The sequence below is a fragment of the Drosophila nasuta genome, chromosome 2L (assembly GCF_023558535.2).
Source record: "Drosophila nasuta strain 15112-1781.00 chromosome 2L, ASM2355853v1, whole genome shotgun sequence".
NCBI lineage: Eukaryota > Metazoa > Arthropoda > Insecta > Diptera > Drosophilidae > Drosophila > Drosophila nasuta.
Window position 1 is genome coordinate 27,502,336 of NC_083455.1, and position 22,113 is coordinate 27,524,448.

The window sequence follows — 22,113 nt, forward strand, 5'->3', positions numbered from 1 at the left end:
GAAGCTCTCTCCCATCATCATCTATCTTGCATCTTTGACAACAACCTAGGACAACGGTAATTACATTAATCCTCTGGCACGCTTCGTTGGGTATCCGTTTAGACATCTTCCTCCTTTCGACGTTCCGCTCTCCACACCCTTTGTGTGTCGCTATTCCCACTGTGCCATGAATATCAAATAACCAATCAACGCATAAAAATTTGCACTAATCCAAATGCAAAAAAGCAAATCAATCAATAGGCCAGGCCAGCTCACGACAAGGACACCACGAGCAACAAGGGAAGCAACAGAGGCAACCCAAATCAATCAAACTTTTTTTGTGCTCAACGAAAATATTTTAAACTTTTTTAGCCGCTGTTGACTTAAGCCACGTGTAAGTTGCGTTGTTTGTCATGCCACACAATGACGCACGCACCCGAAAAAAAGGTGACAACAACAACAACAACGAAGGCAACACAATGGAGGCATATTCATAAACCCAAACACCTCAGAACCTCACCCAACTCACCCTTCTTCTGCTCGTTTGCCATATTCGCAAATTCGCTTGGGTCTGCCTATTTCTCTCAGTCTGTCCTTTGTCTGCCTTTCAGTCTATCTTCGCTTGATAATATTTCATACAATTTATGCAAATGCGACGTGAGGCTGCTCAGCTTTCTTATCAGCAAATTAGCAACAGCCGCCGGCGTCAGCGGCAGCGACATCGACATCGGCAGTCAACGATTGATTATCCCAAATGCAAATTGAATCTCAAATCTCAAATTTTGTTGGCGAATCATTTGTCAACGCTCGGCAGCTCGCCAGCTCGACAGCAAGTTGCACAGCTCAGCCTCAGAAAAGAATGATTAATTTGCACGTGATTTGAGCTGGAGCCAGCAGGATTAGAGCTCTAGCTTCATTGACACTATCCGCTGACCATTTGCCCACTGTCCACTGTCGACTGTCCACTATCCACTGGGCAACTGTCTGCTGATGTTTGCACAAATGTTTAAGTTGTTGAGTCAACAACGAGGGGGTAAAAGCAAGAGAAAGACAGAGAAGGAGAAAGAGGGAGAGAGTGAGGCAGGGATTGCTGAGGCAGACAGCACGACACGACATAATAATTAATGATGATACGAAGGTACAAGCAGAGCTACAAACGCATTAGCATGATAAATGGCCAGACGACCAGTTGACCAATTGAACAGCTGACCAGGTGACCAGCTAACCAGGTGACCAACTACTTACTAATCCACTTGCTGTCGCTACGCTTTTGCCACAGCTACCATGCTACGCTTATATAAGCTTCGACAGCTTAAAGCTGTACACAGCTCGTGATTAAGTTTGCTATGATGGTAATCTAACATCTCTGAGGGAAATTTTGATATGAGTTGGAAGTATTTCTCTACAAAACTTTGAAACTAAATCTGTTTTTCCTAATTGAGGAGGACATTTGATATGAAAGGATTAGGAATTTCTATATATCACATGTAAACAAATGTAAAGACAAAAGTGATAAGTATTTTGATATTTGATATGATAAGGATATTTCTATTATCACAAATGTAAAGTTAAAATAAATCACTAAATCAGTGTTTTCTAATTAAGGAGGATATTTTATATGATAAGGATTAAGAATTTCTATATATCACATTGTAACAAATATAAAGACAAAAGTATTTTGATATTTGATATCATAAGAATATTTCTATTATCACAAATGTAAAGTTAAAATAAATCAGTTTTTTGATATTTAATTTCTTATATCACAAATGTAAAGCCAAACTAAATCAGTTTTTTCTAGTTAAGAAGGATATTTTATCTACTCGTATCAAATATTATTAATAATAAATTAAGTATTTTCATATTTGATGTAAGATTTAGTATTTCTATATACCACAAGTGTAAAGTCAAACAAAATCAGTATTTTCTAATTGATATTTCATATGATTGGGATTAATTATTCCTTTATGCAACTTTCCAACAAATTTAAGGCCAAACTAAATCAATATTTTCTAATTGAACTACATTCCCCAAATTATAGTTACTTCATTTAAATTGACTCTCGGTATTTGCACATTATTCGCTTTCCCAAGGTCGCTCCCAGCGCGCAGTCAACTTGACCCAGTTGATGCCTAAGGTGTGGAAGGAAGCGTTGGGAAGTGGCATGATGAAAGCTCGTTGCCCGTTTGTTGCATTATTGAGCAGGTGCTTAAGTTGCCAGTCCCCACTGGCAACTGGCTGATGATGTGCTTTCGCACCTTAATGTGGTCGCATTTGTGCTGATGGCACTCACCACTCACCACTCAACCAACACTCACAGGTATTCACTCAACACTCACACTCAATACGCTCGACATTCTGTCAGTGCCCCATGCCCCATGCCCCACTTTGAGATGCGACTCACGTGTGTCGCTGATGGCGACGTCGTTCATTGAATTACGCACAGAACTTGTGCGGGAACTTTTTACAGTCCAGTCAAGTTTAGAAAACGCTGCCCCGCTCGCCTTTGAAGAGTGGCTGACAGGATACATTCGAGACAGACGGAAGGACAAACACCCACAAATCGACGGAAGGACAGAAGGACTGACAGATACTCAACTCTTAAGCTCTGCTGCAAATTGGCAGCAGCAGCTCTCTAGGGACTACTTTTTGGGGTTCGCTCTTACAACGAGCAGTCCATTTAATGGCTTTTTATTGATAGGGTCGGTTAGTGCTCAGGGTTCTGTCTAACGATGGCAACCGATAGTAATAGAAGCACGACAATCACGAGTGTCATGAGTGTATCAATTCTTTTTGAACTAACTTGTTGGATTATGAAGGCATTCATATATTGGTGACAAAGCAATTCTAATATAATTAATAGAAGTAAGACACAGAAAGAAAAATGTGCTAAAGTCAAGAATAATATATTGAATCAAGATTGTTTGTATGTCAAAATTGAACCAAGAAGGTTTAATCTTAAATCAAGATAGAAAATTCAGAGTTTGAACCCAAAACCAAAGACAACAAGGCTTAATGATATGGAACATCTCTACTTACTGAGCTAACGGTTCTAATTTTAAAGGAAGAGTATTTCAAGGTCTTAAGAAACAAGAACCAAATTCTTTTTTATTTTTAGATCGGAAAAATCTTAATTCAAGATTTGCAATCTCCTTTTTATTTAAATATTAAAAACATCCTATTTTAAGTTTAAAATCTTGATTGAAAATTATTTCATTCTAGTTTGAAAAGTAGATTGCAAATCTTGATTCAAGATAAGATGTTTTCAATCTTAAAATGCAATTTTAACATAAAAATCTTGATTAAAGATTGTTTCAACTTAAAAACCCAGACTTTTTCCGCTCTGTGTAGAAAACATGTGAATTGTAAATATCTAAATTCTTTCTCTAACAGCCTTACTCTTCTTCTCAACTCTTTCCCCACACGTTGTCATCTCTAGCTGCTGCCTGCGCTTTTTGCTAAGCAGCCTCCTCGCCTCCACCTTAACCTGTTGAGCATTAGGACTTTCGCTCGTTCATAGCTCGTGTCCTGGCTGATATAAAAGGAACAGGCTCAAGTTGGATTACTGTTTGAGTTTGAGTTGGAGTTTTCAGTTTCGAGTAATTGCCACGTACTCGGCGTATGCTTAACTTTTAATTGAATTTGATCGAATGCATGTGATAAAATTAATTGAAGAGCCGCAGACTGAAGGAGTGGAAAGGCAGAGGGGAAGAAAGAGAACTCTCATCAGCTGCGTTGAGCCACTTGACCAAAAGTTTTTAATTGACTTTCGAGCATGAAATTGTGTGAGTGCGTCACACAGAACTGCGAACTGGGAACTGCAAAAGTGGCCAAAAGAGCGAATGGCATCTCTCAGCCTCAGCCTCCTCGACTCAGCCTCGTTTTGCATACGAATATGTGGAGTGAAGATGCCACACGCAGAGCGAAAGAGTCTTGTTGCTTGGCAATTGATGAAAACTTTGTTGCGTGTAGTTTGCGGCGTTTCATTAGCGGTTTTCATGTTGCGATGTTGCGATGTTTGGCAACTCGTCGAGAAGCGTCTAAGCTAAACATGCGGAGGCGTGGATTGGCTGTTGATTGGGCTGCCAACTGGCAAAACTTACAACTCACAACTGGCAATTGGCAACTGGGAAACACGCAGTAGGCAACACGCTACAGTTGGCTTGCCACGCTTTTTTGGAGGGGAAGGGGGGCAGCATCAAGTTTTAAGCAGCGGCAAATTTGATTTATGCACTCGAGCGAAATGCCTCTTCGAGTCGCAACTTTATCTGCCATAATCTGCCACATTTTGTGATAAATTGCGCAACAACAAAGTAACCAGAAGAAGCAAATGCCTCCTCGTTAAAGAGCCAACATCAACAGCCATAAACTCTGCCACAAGCTGTAGCCTTAACCACAGCCACACAGCCACAGCCACAGCTTCAGTTGCAAGCTCAGCCTCAGCCTCTGTTTCAGCTTCCAGCTTCAGCTTCGGCCGCAAAGTATGCTACGCAAATGGCTTTGACGATTTGGAAAGAAGCTAAGGAAATATGGCAAATTTGTAGCAGGTAGATGGGCAACGGGTGCGGGGAGGGGGCAGCTAAAAAGCAACCTCAACCGGATGTGGCCAATTTTGGCATTTTCATAATTTCCGTTCGCCTTTTGCCTTTTGCTTTTGCTTTTACTTGCGGTTAAAAGTCTTTCGCCTAAAGACCTAAAGACGCTACCCTAAGAGTTCGTAAGTTGCCAAGTTCGCAAGTTGCCGAGTTCCCGAGCTGAGCTGCTTCCTTTTCCTCTTCCGCCGCAACATCATTATATTTTATATTTATGGCTTAATAAGCTTTCCCTTTACCCCGCTTAAATGAAACCTTTTGGCAAATAAAACATAAATATGAACTCACGAAAATAACAATAAGCAAGGCACTTGCCACGCCTACCCCCAACACTGCTCCTCTTCACTCGACGCCCACACATGTGGCTACTTCCCTCTACCTCTCTCTCTATCTATCTCTCTTTCTCTTTCCATACCTCTCTATATGTGTCTTTATTTCTCTCTACCTCTCTCTCTCTCTCTCTCTCTCTCTCTCTCTCTTCCTCCCCTCTCTCTCTTTCTCTCCCTACCTCCCTCCCTCTCTCTCTTCCTCTCTTAAGTCGCCTCTAAGCCAATTGCTGTTGTTATGAGCGAAGCATAAAAATACGAGAGATAAACCTCATTATAATAAATTTAAAGCGACTTTGGCTCAGATTGGGCTTCTTTATGTTTGGACCAGCGATAATTCCATCAAGGCAGCCTGAAACATCAAAGCAACAAAACAGTGTCAAGAGTATGCTCGACTAAGGAATACGCTGTACTACAGAGGAAAGTGACGAAAGGAGTAAAATGCTTTAATGCATATTCCTAAAGTAATTAAGTTTTCAATAAACATTTCAATTGTGCCTTTGACTAAGTAAAAATTCAATCAATGATATTCCAAAATTGAAATTCAATCCTGCCAAGTTCATGCTGATAAAAAAACCTAAACTAATTGTGAATTTTACTTATTTTAAAGTCAATCAATGAAAATCTATTCTTGAAATTTCAATCTGCCAAAATTTACGATAGATTTTTGAACAACTTAATTAAAAACTACGCGTTGCTTAACAATGTTGGCAATCTTTCAATCAATCTGTCAGTCAGTCAGTCAATCAACGAAATGAGTTTAAGCCGGGTATAAGAAAAGAGGAGAAGTGAGATGAAGAGCAGGGCGGGGCAGGATATCAGGTATATAGATATAGCAGAAAGAGGCAGAGACAAAGATACGGGAGCTGCTCTGACATTAATGTATGCAAATGCGATGTCGTTGAGTTCGCTTTGATTATGTTGTGTGTGTGTGTGTCAGGACACAGGACTGTGCGTGTATTAATAATATCCTTTTTTGGAGTAACTCTAAACTCCCTCTCGCTTTCGCATCTCTCGCATCATTTGCATAGCTCAAATTCAAATTCAAATTGTAATTCTAATTCAAATTCAAAATCGAAAGGGATTGGCTTAGGAGGCATCTACCATAAATTTGCCCCTCTTCCTCCCTCTTGCTCCGCTTGGTGTTGGCAAATGATTTCTCGATTTATGCGCATCAGAGTTGATTAATTATTGATTTGTATATTTGATTGAGCGCAACACGAGTTGTCAGCTGATGTTGAAGCTCATGTTGATGTGGAATGGAATGATTAATCATTTTTGAAGCGAAGGCATCTCAAATTACAAAAGCGTGCAAAACTGGAGCAGCTGAAAAGCTGAGGATCAAAGTGGGCAACTGACCATCTGACAAGTTGTCCATTTGTCCGTTCCACCCAGAAACCGCAACTAGTCAAAACTGGTTGCCAAACCCCTTTTAAAAAAAGAGGTGCGAGGACATCCGCCTTCAGACAACCTGGCAAAACTGTTAAATGAGTAAAAAATTGCGCGCAGGCGCAGAAAATTTAATTAAAACGAGACGAAGAGCAGCGCAGCGCAGAAGCAACCCCTAAAAAAGAGAAAAAGAGTTGATGGACTGACGGACTGACACAAGTTCATCAATGCTCACAATCCACGCAATTAGACACACAAGGCGCATTAGCATGAAGCGAACAGAGAGAGAGAGAGAGAACAAAGGATATATAAAGGACATGTTATTTTAATGCCATCATAAACATTTTCACTTCTTCACAGAGAAAGCGAAATAAGCCGAAGGCAGATCGAATTCCCACTGAGATTCAATCAGAGATAACATTCTGAACTGACGATTGATAAAACTGTGCTCTTAACCTTTCCTGAACTCAATTTGAATATCGAAAATATGTAGAAAGCACTTTCAATTCCAAGTCAAGGCACTCAAAGTGATTCATAAAGCGTAACCATAATCATATCCCACATTGAAACGAACTACTTCGGGTCAAGGAATAAAAATCAAAACGAGAATGAGAATAAGAATAGAAGAAAGGAAGAAGTCGTTGCACTGCTGACAACTCAAACGGAATGAAGTGTTTCCAGTCGACTGCAAACAGAATCAAAGACAACAACTACTCAAGAAAATTATATAAATAGGTCAGCAATTTGTTGCCCCTGTTTCCCTTTATGTTGAGGAGGGTTTTGAGCCAACTCTCACTGAGACTCTGAGACTGACAGCCAAATGCAAATGCAAATGTCTCGACAAACACAGATTATCCTCATTGTGTGTGTGTCAAAATGAAATCAAGTGAAAGTAAAACGCATAAATAAATAAGCATAAGAATACGCTTCGGACTCATCATAAAAAAAAGGAAACCACTTTCGATTCAAAGTTGTTGGTTTTGTCAGTTGGTTTTCTTAATTGTTCTCGCGGAAACCGAATCGAAAAAAAAGAAAACTTGTTTTTTTCTTTTAAATTTCTTATGCATTTCAAATTGCACATTTTTGTGGTTAGTTTTTCCCAAATGCGAACAATGTTATTCAAGCACATTTTTCAACTGAAAACAAACAACCCCTAAAAGTGATTGGCATGGTTCGTGCTCTAAGCGAACATGTTTGATGCAGTATGACTGAGGATCAACGTGCTGCAGTTGCATGTTGTATTGTAATGCAAGTACACAATACAAAGGTTATAAAAGTGAAAAAAGTTGTAGTTGTAATCATATGAATGCATACACTTAACGGCGCTGATCGAACTTATAACTCGTGTTGTAAGGCAATGCAGAAAGCAAGACAAATGTTGCAAAGGTAGAAGAAGTTGTAGTTGTAATCATATGAATGCTTAACACTTAACGGCGCTGATCGAACTTATAACTCGTGTTGTAAGGCAATGCAGAAAGCAAGACAAATGTTGCGAAGGTAGAAAAAGTTGTAGTTGTAACTATATGAATGCAAACACTTAACGGCGCTGATCGAACTTGTTGGCAACATTGAACTTGGAGCAAAAGAAATATAAATGGAAAATGCAGAAGACAAGAAAAATGTGTCGAAGGTAAATAAAGTTGTAGTTGTATTAAAATTTAACGGTGTAGATCGAACTTGTTGGTATCATTGAATTTGGAGCACAAGCAACTCCTCTTCATGTTCTTTGTCTCTAATCTTCATATGTTCTTTACATTGTATTTATTTCCTTTCAATTTGAAACTCTTTTAGTACGAAATTCTAGAAATTCAATTAAAGTGAACACATTTTCTTTCCCCAATTATTAAAATGAAAAAATCTAACTAACACGAAATCTTCCTGTAATATATGACAGTACTAAAAAAAAGAGAATGTCTACTATCCCTAACTATCCTTTTCTACCTTGGTCGCAATGGCATCATTAAAACGAGCCTTAACGAAGTTTTTAATACGCTTTACAGTCCAGCGATTTGTCCAATTGGAAGCTCATAAAATTATGATCCAGCGTTTTAAAACGCAACGGAAAGGGAGCGGAGTGAAAGGGGGAACAATCGAATGGAATGCTAGTTTATGTGCCCCGGAGATTGTGCAAAAATATGAGGCCATTAAAAATAAATCATATGACAGACAGAAGCAGAGTTGGGAGTAGGGGAAGGGGTAGGGGAAGAGGCAGAGGCAAATCCCTAACCCTTTAACGAGCTGGCATTCTGGCATTGACATTGCCCAGGTAACGACGGCCAGTCAAGTGTGCAAAAATGCATTAAACAACACGCGACTCGCAAAATTCACAACTCAAAAATTTCGAGTCAAAGTCAGAGCTCTTGAGAGAGCGTGAAAGAGGGAGGAGAAAAGGCAGCGACTGAGGCAGAGCCAACAACTCTCTCTCCCCCTCGTGTCTGCAAAATCGCAGCGACCTTTGTTTTTGTTTAAAACCTTTTATTAGCTCATATCGATAGCCTGACTCGCTTTTTTGTTGTTGTTGTTTTGTTTGCACTTCCGGTTTCTGCTTAGGTAAAAATCATGAGGGAGTTTGAATTGAATTTGAAATCGGATTCAAAGCCAAAGCCAAAGCCAGAGGCAGCTGACCAAAATAGTTGGCCATTAATTGCGGCTAATTGCTCAGCGATAAGCTGCAGCTGAAATGCAAAATGCAAATGGAAATTCAACTCGCAATCGTAAATTTAACAAGTAAGAAAGCTACAGTCGAGTGTACTCGACTGTGAGATACCCGCTACCCATTTTGAATAAAGCAATATATTTTGCGGTATTATTCTCAAAATATACCAAATATACTGCAAAAATACTAAAATATACTAAAATGGTATATGTGATATATCAAAATAGTACCGTATTCAAAATATACCATAGACGGCACAATATACCCTGCGTTTTTGCCCATACAAAAGTATTTCTTTAATAACTTCGACAATTTTTATCTGATCGCAACCAAATTTTCAGGAATCATAACTACTATAGTTATTATTGTATATACCAAATTCGTAACTATAGATTTAAAATTACGTTTGTTATTCGATTTTTTTGCGGAAGGGGGCGTGGCAAAAATTTGAAACAAACTTGATCTGCGTTCAAACATAACAAATGCTGTCGAAAATTATAGCTCTATCTCTTATAGTCTCTGAGATCTAGGTGTTCATCCGGACAGACGGACATGGCTAGATCGTCTCGGCTGTTGACGCTGATCAAGAATATATATACTTTATAGGGTCGGAGATGCCTCCTTCTACCTGTTACTTACATTTCCTGTCGGCACAAAGTTATAATACCCTTCTACCCTATGGGTAGCGGGTATAACTATCTATATATGTATGTATGTAGAGGTGGGCGTAACTATTGAGAACTGGGAAGTAAATCACATTAACGCCTCGACCTCGTTACTGCTGCTTTCGAAGGTGGCTTCCATGCATGACCCATTAATCAGAGGGCAATTGCCTGGCGACAGGAATTGCCAATCGCACTTCATTAACTTGTGCCACCGTCGGCTTTTAATTAACTAACCAAGTCTCTCTCTCAGTCTCCTCAGCTACGCAGTTAAGTAGTTCCATCAAGTTGTAACTATTTTGCATAAATGGCAACAACGAGTCGCAATCACAATTTGATTTGCAGCCACGATTAGCGTCTATGATTACAGACTTCTCTCTCCCTCTTCCTCCTATTTCTCTCTCTTTGCTCAAACTTGTATTCAAATGATTGCCACTGGCGGCGTTTTGTCGTCCCACTGATTGATTGATTGATTGACTGATGGTCCATTAAGCGCACCACCTACGGCTGCAGCCACTTGTTGCAAGCACTCGCATGCTCAGCAGCTATTCAGGTGGCAAAGGAAGCGAATGCTAATGCGAAAAACCAAGATCGAAAATTGAGTTGATCAACTGTTGAGATTGCATTTTCAATAAGCAGATGCACAGTGGGAAGCCAAGTAAATTGAATGCAAAGTTTGTTTAACACTTATCAGATGCAGCGGAACAAATTAGAATTTGTTGGGAATGAAATGTTGAATTTATTTGCAAATTATGCGTGATTTTAATCAGCATTTATATTGCAAATAACTGTGTCGAATACTAATCATTCCTTTTTAAATCTTTGCTAGTCATTAACCTATTTCAATAGAAATTAGTTATATATACTCAATATACCAAATCTTTGGTATATTTAAGTATTTCTGCGGTATACTAATATTAATATACCAAATAAAGCCTACGGTTTATTTAGCACTTTGCGGTATATTAATTTGGTATATTTTATAGTGTTCTGTATATCTTAGCACTTTTTGTGGTATATTAATATTAATATACTAAATCAATATATCAAATCAATACAACATATCATATCATCAATATTAGTTTGTTATATTTTATAGAAACCGGTATATTTTAGTATTTTTGCGGTATATTTTTTTCAATACACCAAATCAATATACCAAATATAGCCCTCGATTTATTTAGCATCTTGTGGTATATTCATGTGGTATATTTTACAGTGTTATGTATATTTTAGTACTTTTTGTGGTATTTTAATATTCATAAACTAAATCCATATATCAAATCGATACACCAAATATAGCCTGTGGTATATTTTAGTATTTGGCGGTATATTAGTTTGCTATATTTTATAGTCACCGGTATATTTCAGTATTTTTGTGGTGTATTTATTTCAATACTCCAAATCAATATACCAAATATAGCCTTTTGCGGTATATTTTTGTATTTTTAAGGAATATTAATTTGGTATATTTTAAGAACCTATACTCGACTTAGCTTTCCTGATTGTTTAAATTGCAGAATAGTATCAAATATAAAGTATCCATAAATTAGTAGAGATATGCATATATTTAAATATCAGTTATTCACTTGAAATACTTCCATGCAAATTCTACTTACAATTCTTTAACGTTCCTTTTACCTAAACTTCTATTGAATTCAATTTAGCAGAAATAATCTCAAGTGAAGCGAACAAACACACTTTAAGTTCTAACCACAGGCAAAGATTAAATACTTGACTATTCATGTGGTTTGCATTAAACTCGCATCAAGCTGAAAGGTAGTCAAAGAAATGCCCAAGGAGTGACTGCAAGCAACGAGCAGCGTCCCCTTTTAAATGCTCTTTTAAGCAATTGTTTCTCTTTGGCTAAAGATTCTTCCCTCTCGGGGCTGCGTTGAACACTCAACACGCTCTAATTGTGCAAATTCCCACAATTTAGTTTTTCTTTTTTTCCAACAACAAAATAAAGAACGAAACTGAAACTGAGAATTCACCGAGTCTTTTCATGCAACTGTTAACACTCTCTCCCTCTGTCTCTCAGTCTCTCTCGCTCTCTCGTGGAGTCTCTGGCTGACACAATGCGAGCTGGCTTTTGGCTTGGTTTTTGGTCCAAACATTTTCCCAGACTCGGACCGAAAGGGTTGCCTACATTGAAGCGCAAACAATGCAATAGAAAATCCATTTTCCACCAACCAACAAGTGCGCGAGCAAAAGGGGAAGAAACTGAACTGAACTGAAGAGAAGAATAACTAAAGCGCCAGCCACTAAGCAAAATAAACAAACAGAAAAAAACAAAGCACACGAAGGAAAACTAAACAAAAAGTGAAATAGAAAAGCGCCTGCCGAATTTCAGATGAGTTTGTGGCAAAGGTAACATGGAAAGGGGAACGAGTTGATTTCCCTAAGACTTTTCCATTCATTTGCGAGGCACATCCTTAGCCCGTTCTCGTCTCGTCTCGACTTGCATCCTTCCTCATTGTTATCCTGCCGCGGGAAGCAGAAAGCGAACGACGAAGGACGACGACGACGAAGCCAGAAAGTAGAGCATGGCCAAACAAGAGGCTAAGGACTCAACTCGCAGCGTGAAATCAATTTGTGGCAGCTACTTAAACTGCAACACGCACTTCATCTGATCGAGCTTGCCCCTGCCCCTTCCCCTGCCTCTGTCTCAGTACAATTTCTGCCCCCATTGCTTGCAACACGATTTGCCTATTAACGCAACAAGAGCAGCGACGACATCGATTGCAAAAAAATGTGACAAAATTTATTTGCTTTTAGCGCAATGCAATTTAATTACCTCAACAGCATGACAAAAAACATACTGTTTAGATCAACGGACATTGCTCGACTTGAAACATACCCTGTAAACCATTTTGAAGGTGGGATGTTAGGGATGAAGTACTACAATCTCTGCTTTGAATTGCGGTCAATAATATAAATGGTGGTTAAAAGTGATGTGACTACTAAGCAATCGATGTAAATAATTTGGTCAAAAAATTTAACATTTAATGTTGAAATTAAAATAAAAAAAACTTTATCAATTTAATAGAAAACAAAATAGAAATCTTATGTTTAAATTTAGCTTAGACTTTGGCTGTCAATCCTGTAAATTTTGCACTCTAATAATTGAATATATACCAAATTAATATGCCGAATAAATTCTGAAAATATACCAAAGGTTGTATTTGGTATAATAGTATATGATAGTACTACATTAAAAACACATCAGAATATAGTACTTTATCAATATACCAAATACATCATTTAGTATTATATAGTATATTTTAGTACTACATTCAAAATATATCAGAATATAGTACTTTATCAATATACCAAATAAAGCATTTAGTATATTTTTAGAATTATCGGTATATTATAGTATTACTTGTTTTTTAAATAAAATAGTAGTTTATGATTAATCTGTATTTCTTTTCAAAATTATTTGCTTGACTACTTGGACCATCTTGTTTCTATTTCATAGCAAAGAACTAATGCAAGTCGACTCCTCTAAACTACAATTCAATACACCCTTCTCACCCAACTAATTAGCGCTGGGTATGCAAAATAAGTGCAAAAAATGAATAGGAAATTTGCATTCTGCACACACCCCCGGAAAAAAATGCACATCCTGTCGTTGTAGTCGTAGCCTGAGTCCTCTCAGCCCGCGCCTCAATACGAATAATGGATTTTGCATATCACACACACACACACACACATTCGCACACACACATCAGTTTGGCACACTTTTGCATGTCGTTGTCGTTGTTGTTGTCGTTGTTATCCCCCCTGCTGCCTAGGCCCATAAATTTTAATGGCAAAAAAGCGAATTTTTCGCATTTGCCTCTTAAATGAAATGCCATAATGATAAACGAGTAGGCACAGAGAGGGGAGAGTAAGAGTGCAAAGTGGAGGGGGTAAGTACAAATATCATATATGTATATGTAGAGTATCCCATAACGATGTTTGATGTGAGTGGGCATGCATAATTTGGTGCTTAATGGCAGCATTGGCATTGCATTCGCTGTGGCTTCAGAATGTGGCAAGGACACATTTAGGACGCCATCTCAATCGATGGCGAATGCTTTTTTGAATGCCAATTTGATTTGCATGCCACTGAGAGTGAGTGTGTGTGTGAGTGGCAAGCAAACCATGTTGCATGCCACACAGCTTGGATACCACAATCGAAAATATCTCTAATACTGCACAGCTGCCAACTGCGAGTCGAACATTGCGCACACAGACAGACTTTGCCTTGTGGCAGTTGCAGTTGCAGATGCAGTTGTAGTTGCAGATGCCAGCAACAAAATCTAGAACAACACAAACGAGTCTTTTGGTCGGTCTGCTTTTGTGCTGCTTAGCTGCCCCGATTAGGAGGCGCCTGCTGCAACGAGTTGCAACACGTGCCGCCAACTGCAAATGAGCACAGAATGCCACTGACACTATACCGAAAGTCCTAAAGCTTCCTCCTCCCTCTACTTCCTATATTCTCTCTCTAGCTTCTCCACACTTCACTCCTAACTCTTCCTTTCCATCCTCTACAACCTCTCCTCTTTTCCCAACCTCTCTTCCTCCTCTCCTCCCTCTTTGACCAGCTCACCACACCTAAGTGCAGTGAGCGTATTATGCAAATGCATTTCAATAATATTCAATTGCCGACCAGCAAATACTCTGAGAAAAACGATGCAAATGAGAGAAAGAAACTAAAAAAAATTCTAGTGGAATGCAAAATAATGATTAGATGGTAGTGAGAAGACTGGGGAAGTCGTCTAATAATATTTGAAATAGAAATGTATATGAAAATGTATATGAAAAACTTACCTTTGAACGAAGAGACATACAATAAAATGAGCTGAAAGTATAGATTACAGAGAATTAGAAAAAGAATAAAATTGTGATGATGGTAACATTATAGAACCATAAAGAAATATAATATGAAAGATTTACTATTCAAAATACTTTTAAAGATTTTTAATCTCAGAAAATAGAAAACTTATAAAAGCATTAGAAAATCATAAAATTATATTGATAGTAACATTCTAAATAACTGAAAGAAACAAATTAAAATAATTTTGTAATATTCAAGATATTTTTAAAGAGTTGGAATCCCAGGAATGAGAAAACTCTTACTAAAAACTAAACTAAAGGAAATAAATTACAAGTATTTCTTGATATTAAAGATACTTTTATTGAATTGCAATCCCAGGTAGTAGACAACTCTTAAAAGAATTAGAAAACTGTATAAAATTATGAGATTTCCAGTTTTAACACAGAAAATAGATAAATTAATTTTAAAAAAGGAATACAAAAACCCTTTAACCGAAAGTGCTTTAGAAATACGTTAGTGTTCATTTTAATTATAACTAACCATTTTAAATAAACACTTTAAAGCTCGATGGCAATTCGAACAAAGTTTGTTGAAATAAAATGTAAGTTTATGTTTAATATTGAAGATAATTGAAAAGAGATTTAGTTAAATGAAATTAATATTTTATTGAAATAACAAATACAATTTCATATTGCAATGAGATGAGATGAGAGCGATTAACGCCTTCAGACAACATTCTATGAAATAGAAAAACAAACTCCATAGCATATGAATCATCTCCGCATAAAGTCAGCTTCTAAGACACCTTGCGAACGGAATTTATTAGAGACTAAAACTCTCACTCTCTCAAACTGAATGTTGAGGGAAGTTTACGAGTGCATAAACATTTTATTGGGTTACGCTATCCATGAAGGCAAAGTTATGAAGCACTTGTAAAGAGCATTAGCAATTTTAGTAGAATTTTTGTAGTTGAAGCTTCAAGCTGGATGGCTGCACTGTTGTGGCAAAGCCCAGCGAAAGCCACAGGAAGTATTCAGTAGCAGGGAAATGAGAGGAGAGTGGATAGAAGAGAACTGGCAACAGGAACAGCAACAGCAACTGGTTGCCTTTTTATGCTCGACCCAAAAGCCAGACAAATGTAACTAGAAAATCGATATGAAAAGAAGTTGCACAATCGGAAAGAGAAACAGAGAGAGAGAGAGAGAGAAAACTGCGTAAGCGAAAGCGAGCAGCATGTGAAGCCAATGAATAACAAATAGTTGGGCAGGCGGGAAGAGGCATGTGGCAAGTGGCAGGAGGCAAGAGGCAGGAGACAGTGGCGTCCAACACCCGCAAGTTATGTCGAGTTGAGGGGACGCCGCGTCATTTTGGCGCCACTTTGTTTTATTTATGAATTCGAGTCGAGACATTTCAGTTCGTGGAGCAGTCAATGGGTCACAGCGGAGGGGAGGAGGAAGAAGAAGATGTCGCTGGTCAGACAAAGAATGAGTGCGAGTGCGAGTCTGAATGTGAATACGAATGCGAATACGAATACGAATGTGAGTGCGAATGTCGCTCGTCTAACAGGAACAGTTTTTATTGTTTGCTCAACTGATTTGCCAGAGCATTCGATGCTACTTTTATGACCATGTTCAGTTCCAATTCTCCCATCCTCCCATCCTCCCCCTCATCCGTTCTCATCCGTTGTCGTCGTCTTTTATTTGATATTCCACATCGAGCAGGAGTTGGATTTGGGTCAACCCCAGCATTCAGCAGCCAAAGAGCCAAACAGCGAAGCAGGCAACCACACGCATATCCTTTGGAACCCATTTACAGTTATGTTACTGGCGTCGCTTCTGCTGCCGCTTCTGATGTTCTTTCCTAATATCCTACAACAAGTCAAAGTCCATGCGAATTCGTGCTGTATTGAAGCAATTCACTCTTAAGTTTTCAGAATTGCATAATTTATAACTAAAACTTACTTTTTTTTACTTATTCTTTCCTAAACTATTAACTGCAACTGCAGAAATGAAAAGGAAACTGCATAGGAATCTTTTCTAATCGAAACATTCAGTTCACAGAGTAGTTGAATAAAGGAGAATATTGGAAATATAAGTCTATCAATATAATAATCGTTTACTTGCCTTTTAAATACTGAATCTGCATAAAATTAAAAGCTGCATCAGAAAAATACTATAAATATGTCTATATGAATACTTCCCCTTTAACTGTCGAACGATGTGTAATTAAAAACAGTATCGGAATCCATTCTAGAATATTTGAATTAATAGATGAGAAATTATTCCACTTCGCTTTAAAATATAGAAACTTATAAAGTTAAAAGTTGATCGTTTACTTTTTTTGTAGAAATTAAAAGAAAAACTGCAATCTATAAGATTTCACTTCTTTTAACTGTTGAAACTAAAGGAACTTAAACTAAAATTTCATAATAAATTTATCTAAAAATTAATCGCCCTCTTCCATCTTAAGTGTTGAATCTGCAGTAAAAAAAGATGCATAAGAACTTGTATATAATTAACTAATGAAGCTAAAGAAATTGAAATTAAAAACTGAATCGGAAACTATTTTAGAATATTTGAATAGTCAACGTATAAATGAGCTAATTCGTCACTTCTTTTTTAACTATCGAAACTATGAATCTTGTTCAACCAAAAGAATTTCTTTAGAAGTCTTTGCTTGATTTCTTCTTAAACTTTAGCTGAAGTAAAGATCTAGCTCATGAATAAAAGTTCGCATTGAATATCAAAATTGCCTTCTTTTATGTATAGAAACTATCGATTAGTGCATTCGCAGTTCGTCATTCATAGCAAACTTTTTTGCTGCTCTTTTTTTTGTCAGCTTTATTCACGGAAATTGAATTGTTTTTCACAATTTTGCATTGCGTGGTGCGGGCAGACAATGAAATTGTCAGCGTCGTCGACTTTCTTGTAAACAACTTTTGCCTTTCCTGCGTGCGTGGGACGAGAGTCCTTGTTAAGGATACCAAAGAGAGGGGAGCGGAGAAGAAAGAAGGGGCGAAGATAGTGGGTTAGGTGACACAGATTTGTTTGGCGCGGCTGTTGACAAACTTGATGAAGTATTAATAACGCACGCACAGCGAAAACTTTTGGCATACAAAACTTACTTTTAGTCATCTCGCTGTCACTTTTATTATGTATCTGTATCTACCTATAGATGTAGCTGTATCTGTATCTATATAAGTAGTTGTATCTTAGTAGTGGAAATATTCAAGCGGCGAGTCGTGATTCACTTTTATTGATTGTGTTAGACTGATGGATGACACGTGGCCTCTTTTACGACCCATTCGCAAGGTGAAGTTCCATTTGATTAGCCACAAGACAGAAGGAGAAGAGACTCTTTTCACTTTCTCTTCCCTTCCCTCACTCTCATTAGAGATGAGTTCAGGATTCCTTTGGAGACAAGTTGAAAAGCTTAAAAGTCAGCACGTGACAATGGGACCGGAAATGTGTTTTCCATTCAAACATTCAAACGTGCAGCCATTGGGCATTCATTCATTTGCACTAACACCCATTCATTCAGTCATTTACTCATTTATTCGTTCGGCATTCGGACAACTATTCGCTTTCGGCTCTCTTTTTGGGGTCGTGGTAAAAATGTCATTGAAAATGTCCGAAAGGAAAATCGACAAAAAGCCGCAAAGCAAAGTGAGGCAAGAGGAGGCAACATAATGTGTGTGGCAGCGACAAGTTGCAGCCGCAGACCTAACGACAATTCCAGATGCTTAAAGTCTCTCTTCTCTTTTTCCCTCTCTTCTGTTTCTCTTGCTGCTATCTCTATGGCAGGTGGCCAAGTTAATTGCCATCGTTTTGCCGTAAATTGCGCTCGTCACACAAAAGCTTGCAGCCCCCCTTTAGCTTCCCTTTTCCCCACCACTGTCTCTGCCTCTGGTCAAACTGCTTTAATTGTAGTCATTGCACTGCACTTTTTATTGATTTTCAGCGAGAGATACTTGAGTATGCCGCTTCTCCTCTTCTCTCCTCTCTATCTTCCTTCTCTCTTTTCCCCACTCCCTGCGCTGCTTGCCAAAATTGCTTACAGGGCCAAAACTTGGTCAATACCAAGAGCCAAGCCAAGGCACTTGAACTTGAGTTGCCAAGCTTATCAAATCGCCAATTTGGGTTAGAGACCCAAATGCCTCGGCTTTTCAATTGCTTCACAGTCAGAGCAAGTCTCTTTAGCGAGGGCAGAGTGTACTCTTTGAACGCATAATTGCTCGTGTTTACATTCGGTTATGCTACACTCATTACACTCATTAACCATGTTCATATGTTCACATGTTATTCACGACGAATGGAATGAGTGTGTCGAGTGTTGCGGCATGATTTTGATATACTTTTGTTGACTTTGCCATAATTAATACCGAGTGAATAGTTGGGGTAATTGCTTGTACTTTAACATTTCAACTTTAAAGCAGAAAAATGCTTTGAAAATTAACTGTTTTGTTGTAAATTATCTATGAATATGTGAAAATAAAACACAATCAGAAAATATTGAAATACTAGTATTTAAGTTTTTCATTTTACATATTTTCTAAGGGCATTCAGTGAACAAACTTGGATCTAACAAGTAAGAAATTTCCAGCTACCGAAAATAGTGTGGTATTATTCTAAAAATAGAGTGAATAATATACAATAATAATATACCGAAGGCCATATTTGGTATATGGAAATATTACTACATTTAAATCTATTAGTACGCGTGCCAAACATTTAATCTCGATTCATATTAAAGCAGAGTTTAAAGAATCCAACAAATATCATGCGATTAATTCGTTAGCAGATTTTATCCTAAATGACTACTGTAATTATGAACTTTTAATAGTATTTGTATTTACAAAAAAAATAGAATTTATTGTCTGAACATTGTCAGAAATTTCTAACTCATAAGTACAACCAATTGATTTAATTTAATTTATATTCTTATATTTTAACACATTTCAATATTTTGCAAGTGTAATTAAAAATTTGTATGTTATATGATCTCAGGATTTAGATCTTTTCTACTACACCTCATAAAGCATTTTTATATGCATAAACATTAAATTAAAGGCTAATATATAATATTATATCTTCTTTAAGCATTATGCTATTATGCAGTATTTTTTGTGCTTTATTTTCCCATATTATGAAATCATTTTTATAGTTTTGTACATATAAACAGAGCTTAGCAAATTCCTTTCTACTGAAAACTTTGTGTACCATTACGTTATTTACCTTATCAAATATAGCATTTTGGGAACATGAACTAGACAACTCTATTAGAACTTTAAATTACTTTCTACTTTGTATCTCCTCAGCAGCTGTTATTCTAGCAACTCATCTCGATAATACTCAACTCTGCTCTTCTCATAATTTGGTAACTTGCTAAATGTCCGTCTGCAATTTGAATTTGTTTCTTTAATTCGGGGAATGTGACAACTACAAATGCTTCAGTTGTTATCAGATGTACTTTAATGTACAATTGAGTTGCTTCTCTTCAAGTGCTTTTCGACTCCCTCTTCAAACTAGTTGAAAAGTCATTTACACAGAACTCATAACTCAATTGTCCTTGCGGCACTCAACACGCTTCAATTGTTGCAAGGAAACATGAAATTTCAAAATTGTGTCACGTGGCACAACACAACAACAAAATGTGGCAACAATATGCCAACAGCTCAATTAAGACAGGATGCATTCGACAAAAAAAATCTCACCTCGAGGGCAGGTAAAACGAATGTTCTTCATCCTGTTGCCGCGTGCCTCATGTTGCACTTAGTTACGCAACATTTGCCACGATCCCGAGATAAGCAAAGAGAGGGGGAAAAGAGAGAGGAAAGAAGAAAGTGCGCTGCGTAGGCGTTTGACAATTTTTTATTTGTTAATTTAAATGCGTTTCCTTTTGGCACCCACTCAAAAAAAAAAAACTGAAAAAAACTAAAGCGACCTGACCAGCTGCTTATCCTGCCTGCGCTTATCCTGCCCTCGTCTTCGTCCTTTCTCCTTTGTGCCGACACTCGACACTCTATTAATTAATTGCCGCAGGCAAAACTCGGTATCTATGTCCTTAAGTATGCATGTATTTCTATGTCTCTGTCTGCCTTCCTCGCTCCCCCTCGCCCTCTTTCCTATCGTTTTGTCTACTGCTGTCCCCGGTGTTAGCTCATTAATTTAGTATCCTATTCTACAAGCTATTGTCCCCCTTAGTACCCCTTAGTCTCTATCGCTCGACACGTGTGCACATTCTACAAATAAAGGAAAAAGTCATCATCTGGAGGTTGCTTCTCTCTCTGTCTTTCCTTTAACTTCCCTGACTCCTTCTTCCCGTCCAGTCGCGACTCCGGTTTCAGTGGCGAGTGCCGTAATTAGTTGTCGCCCAGGAAATTGCTCTGAACTTGCCAGTCAACTAAGCCACCCAAGCTCACACTCAACTCTAACTGCAGGGTATCTAGGCTGAATTATTAAAGTCACAAACTTTGTGCCCAAAATCGGAAGGAAAGGAAGGGAAAGGGAAGTGAGGAGCACCGACCATCAAAGAGTTGAGTTGAGAGTTGACCCAGTCGTAACCCACCTGTAAAAGCGATTATTCAGGGCTTAGATTCAGTTAGCCACAACAACAAAGTCCCAAAGGGGCAGACGCAGAGCTGAGGCAATAGTTTGTAAAGCAAAGCAAGGAACAAACAGCCCAAAGTCAAACAATGCTCCCCCCTCTTCCCTGGGTTTTCTGCCTTTTGTTGCTTTATCAACAGCAGAGTGAAGTCGAGAGGAAGAGAGAGAAAGAGGAGAGGGAAACAGTTAGTCAACTCCCGCGTGTAGCATGAAGAGATTAGAAATGGGAGTTGTGTCCAGAGCAAGTCGATAGCTGTATGCTCAGCCAAAAAAAGAGCTAAGGCTTGTTTGTCTGGGAATTAGAACTGAGAACACACAGAACGAAGCTTAGAAGGAAGAATCTCTTGTCAGACGGAGAAAGTAGAGATTAAGGAAATGAAAGATTGTGACATGTAAAGGACTGACTAGAGTTGGGCATTAACTGTCATAATACAGCAAATACAATTAGAATACATTGACTATCTATAGCTTAAGGAGAGGACACTCCAGACATCAAGTAGAAAGGAAAAGCTATACAAGGGAGTAGCTACTTCATACTCACTGTTTAGCTAATACGAGTAAAATATTGACAAAGACTTTCAACAGGGAGTAATTCACTCTTTCAGATGTTGCTAATAGTCTGCAACTTAAATGTACAATGAATTAAGCGAGCAAGAAACTAACATGAGAAGTTTAATATGATAAATGTTGTTAACTTTTAGAAAGAATTGACTTTTTCTTTTGCTCTGACTCCCAATTTATTTCAATTTTAAAAAGTGTGATGAAAAGTAGAATGAAAATTTCAATAATTTCTACTTTTTATCAAATGGTCACATTTTTAAAAGTTAACTAAATTGGGAATCAGAGCAAAGGGAAAAGGGAAAAGAAAAAGTCAATTCTTTCTAAAAGTTACCTTGTTTTATTATATTAAACTTCTCATATTAGTTTCATTCATTGTCCATTTATGTAAGTTACTGACTATTAGCAACATCTGAAGGAGTGAATTACTCCCTGTTGAATTACTCCCTGTAATTTAAAGTTTTTATTTCACTACGAAAAGAATAATATCCACAACACATGTTCCTTTTTTCCTCATTGTT

General features: G+C 37.8%; 1 protein-coding gene across 1 annotated transcript in view; it reads right to left on the reverse strand.

Moving 5' to 3' along the window:
* The window catches only part of LOC132785943 (uncharacterized), a 99,481-nt gene that overhangs the window by 321 nt on the left and 77,047 nt on the right, over positions 1 to 22,113 (reverse strand). The window contains exon 5 of the mRNA XM_060792282.1: positions 14,423 to 14,453. Within this exon, the coding sequence (XP_060648265.1) occupies positions 14,423 to 14,453 (31 nt within the window). The remainder of the gene's footprint in view (positions 1 to 14,422; positions 14,454 to 22,113) is intronic.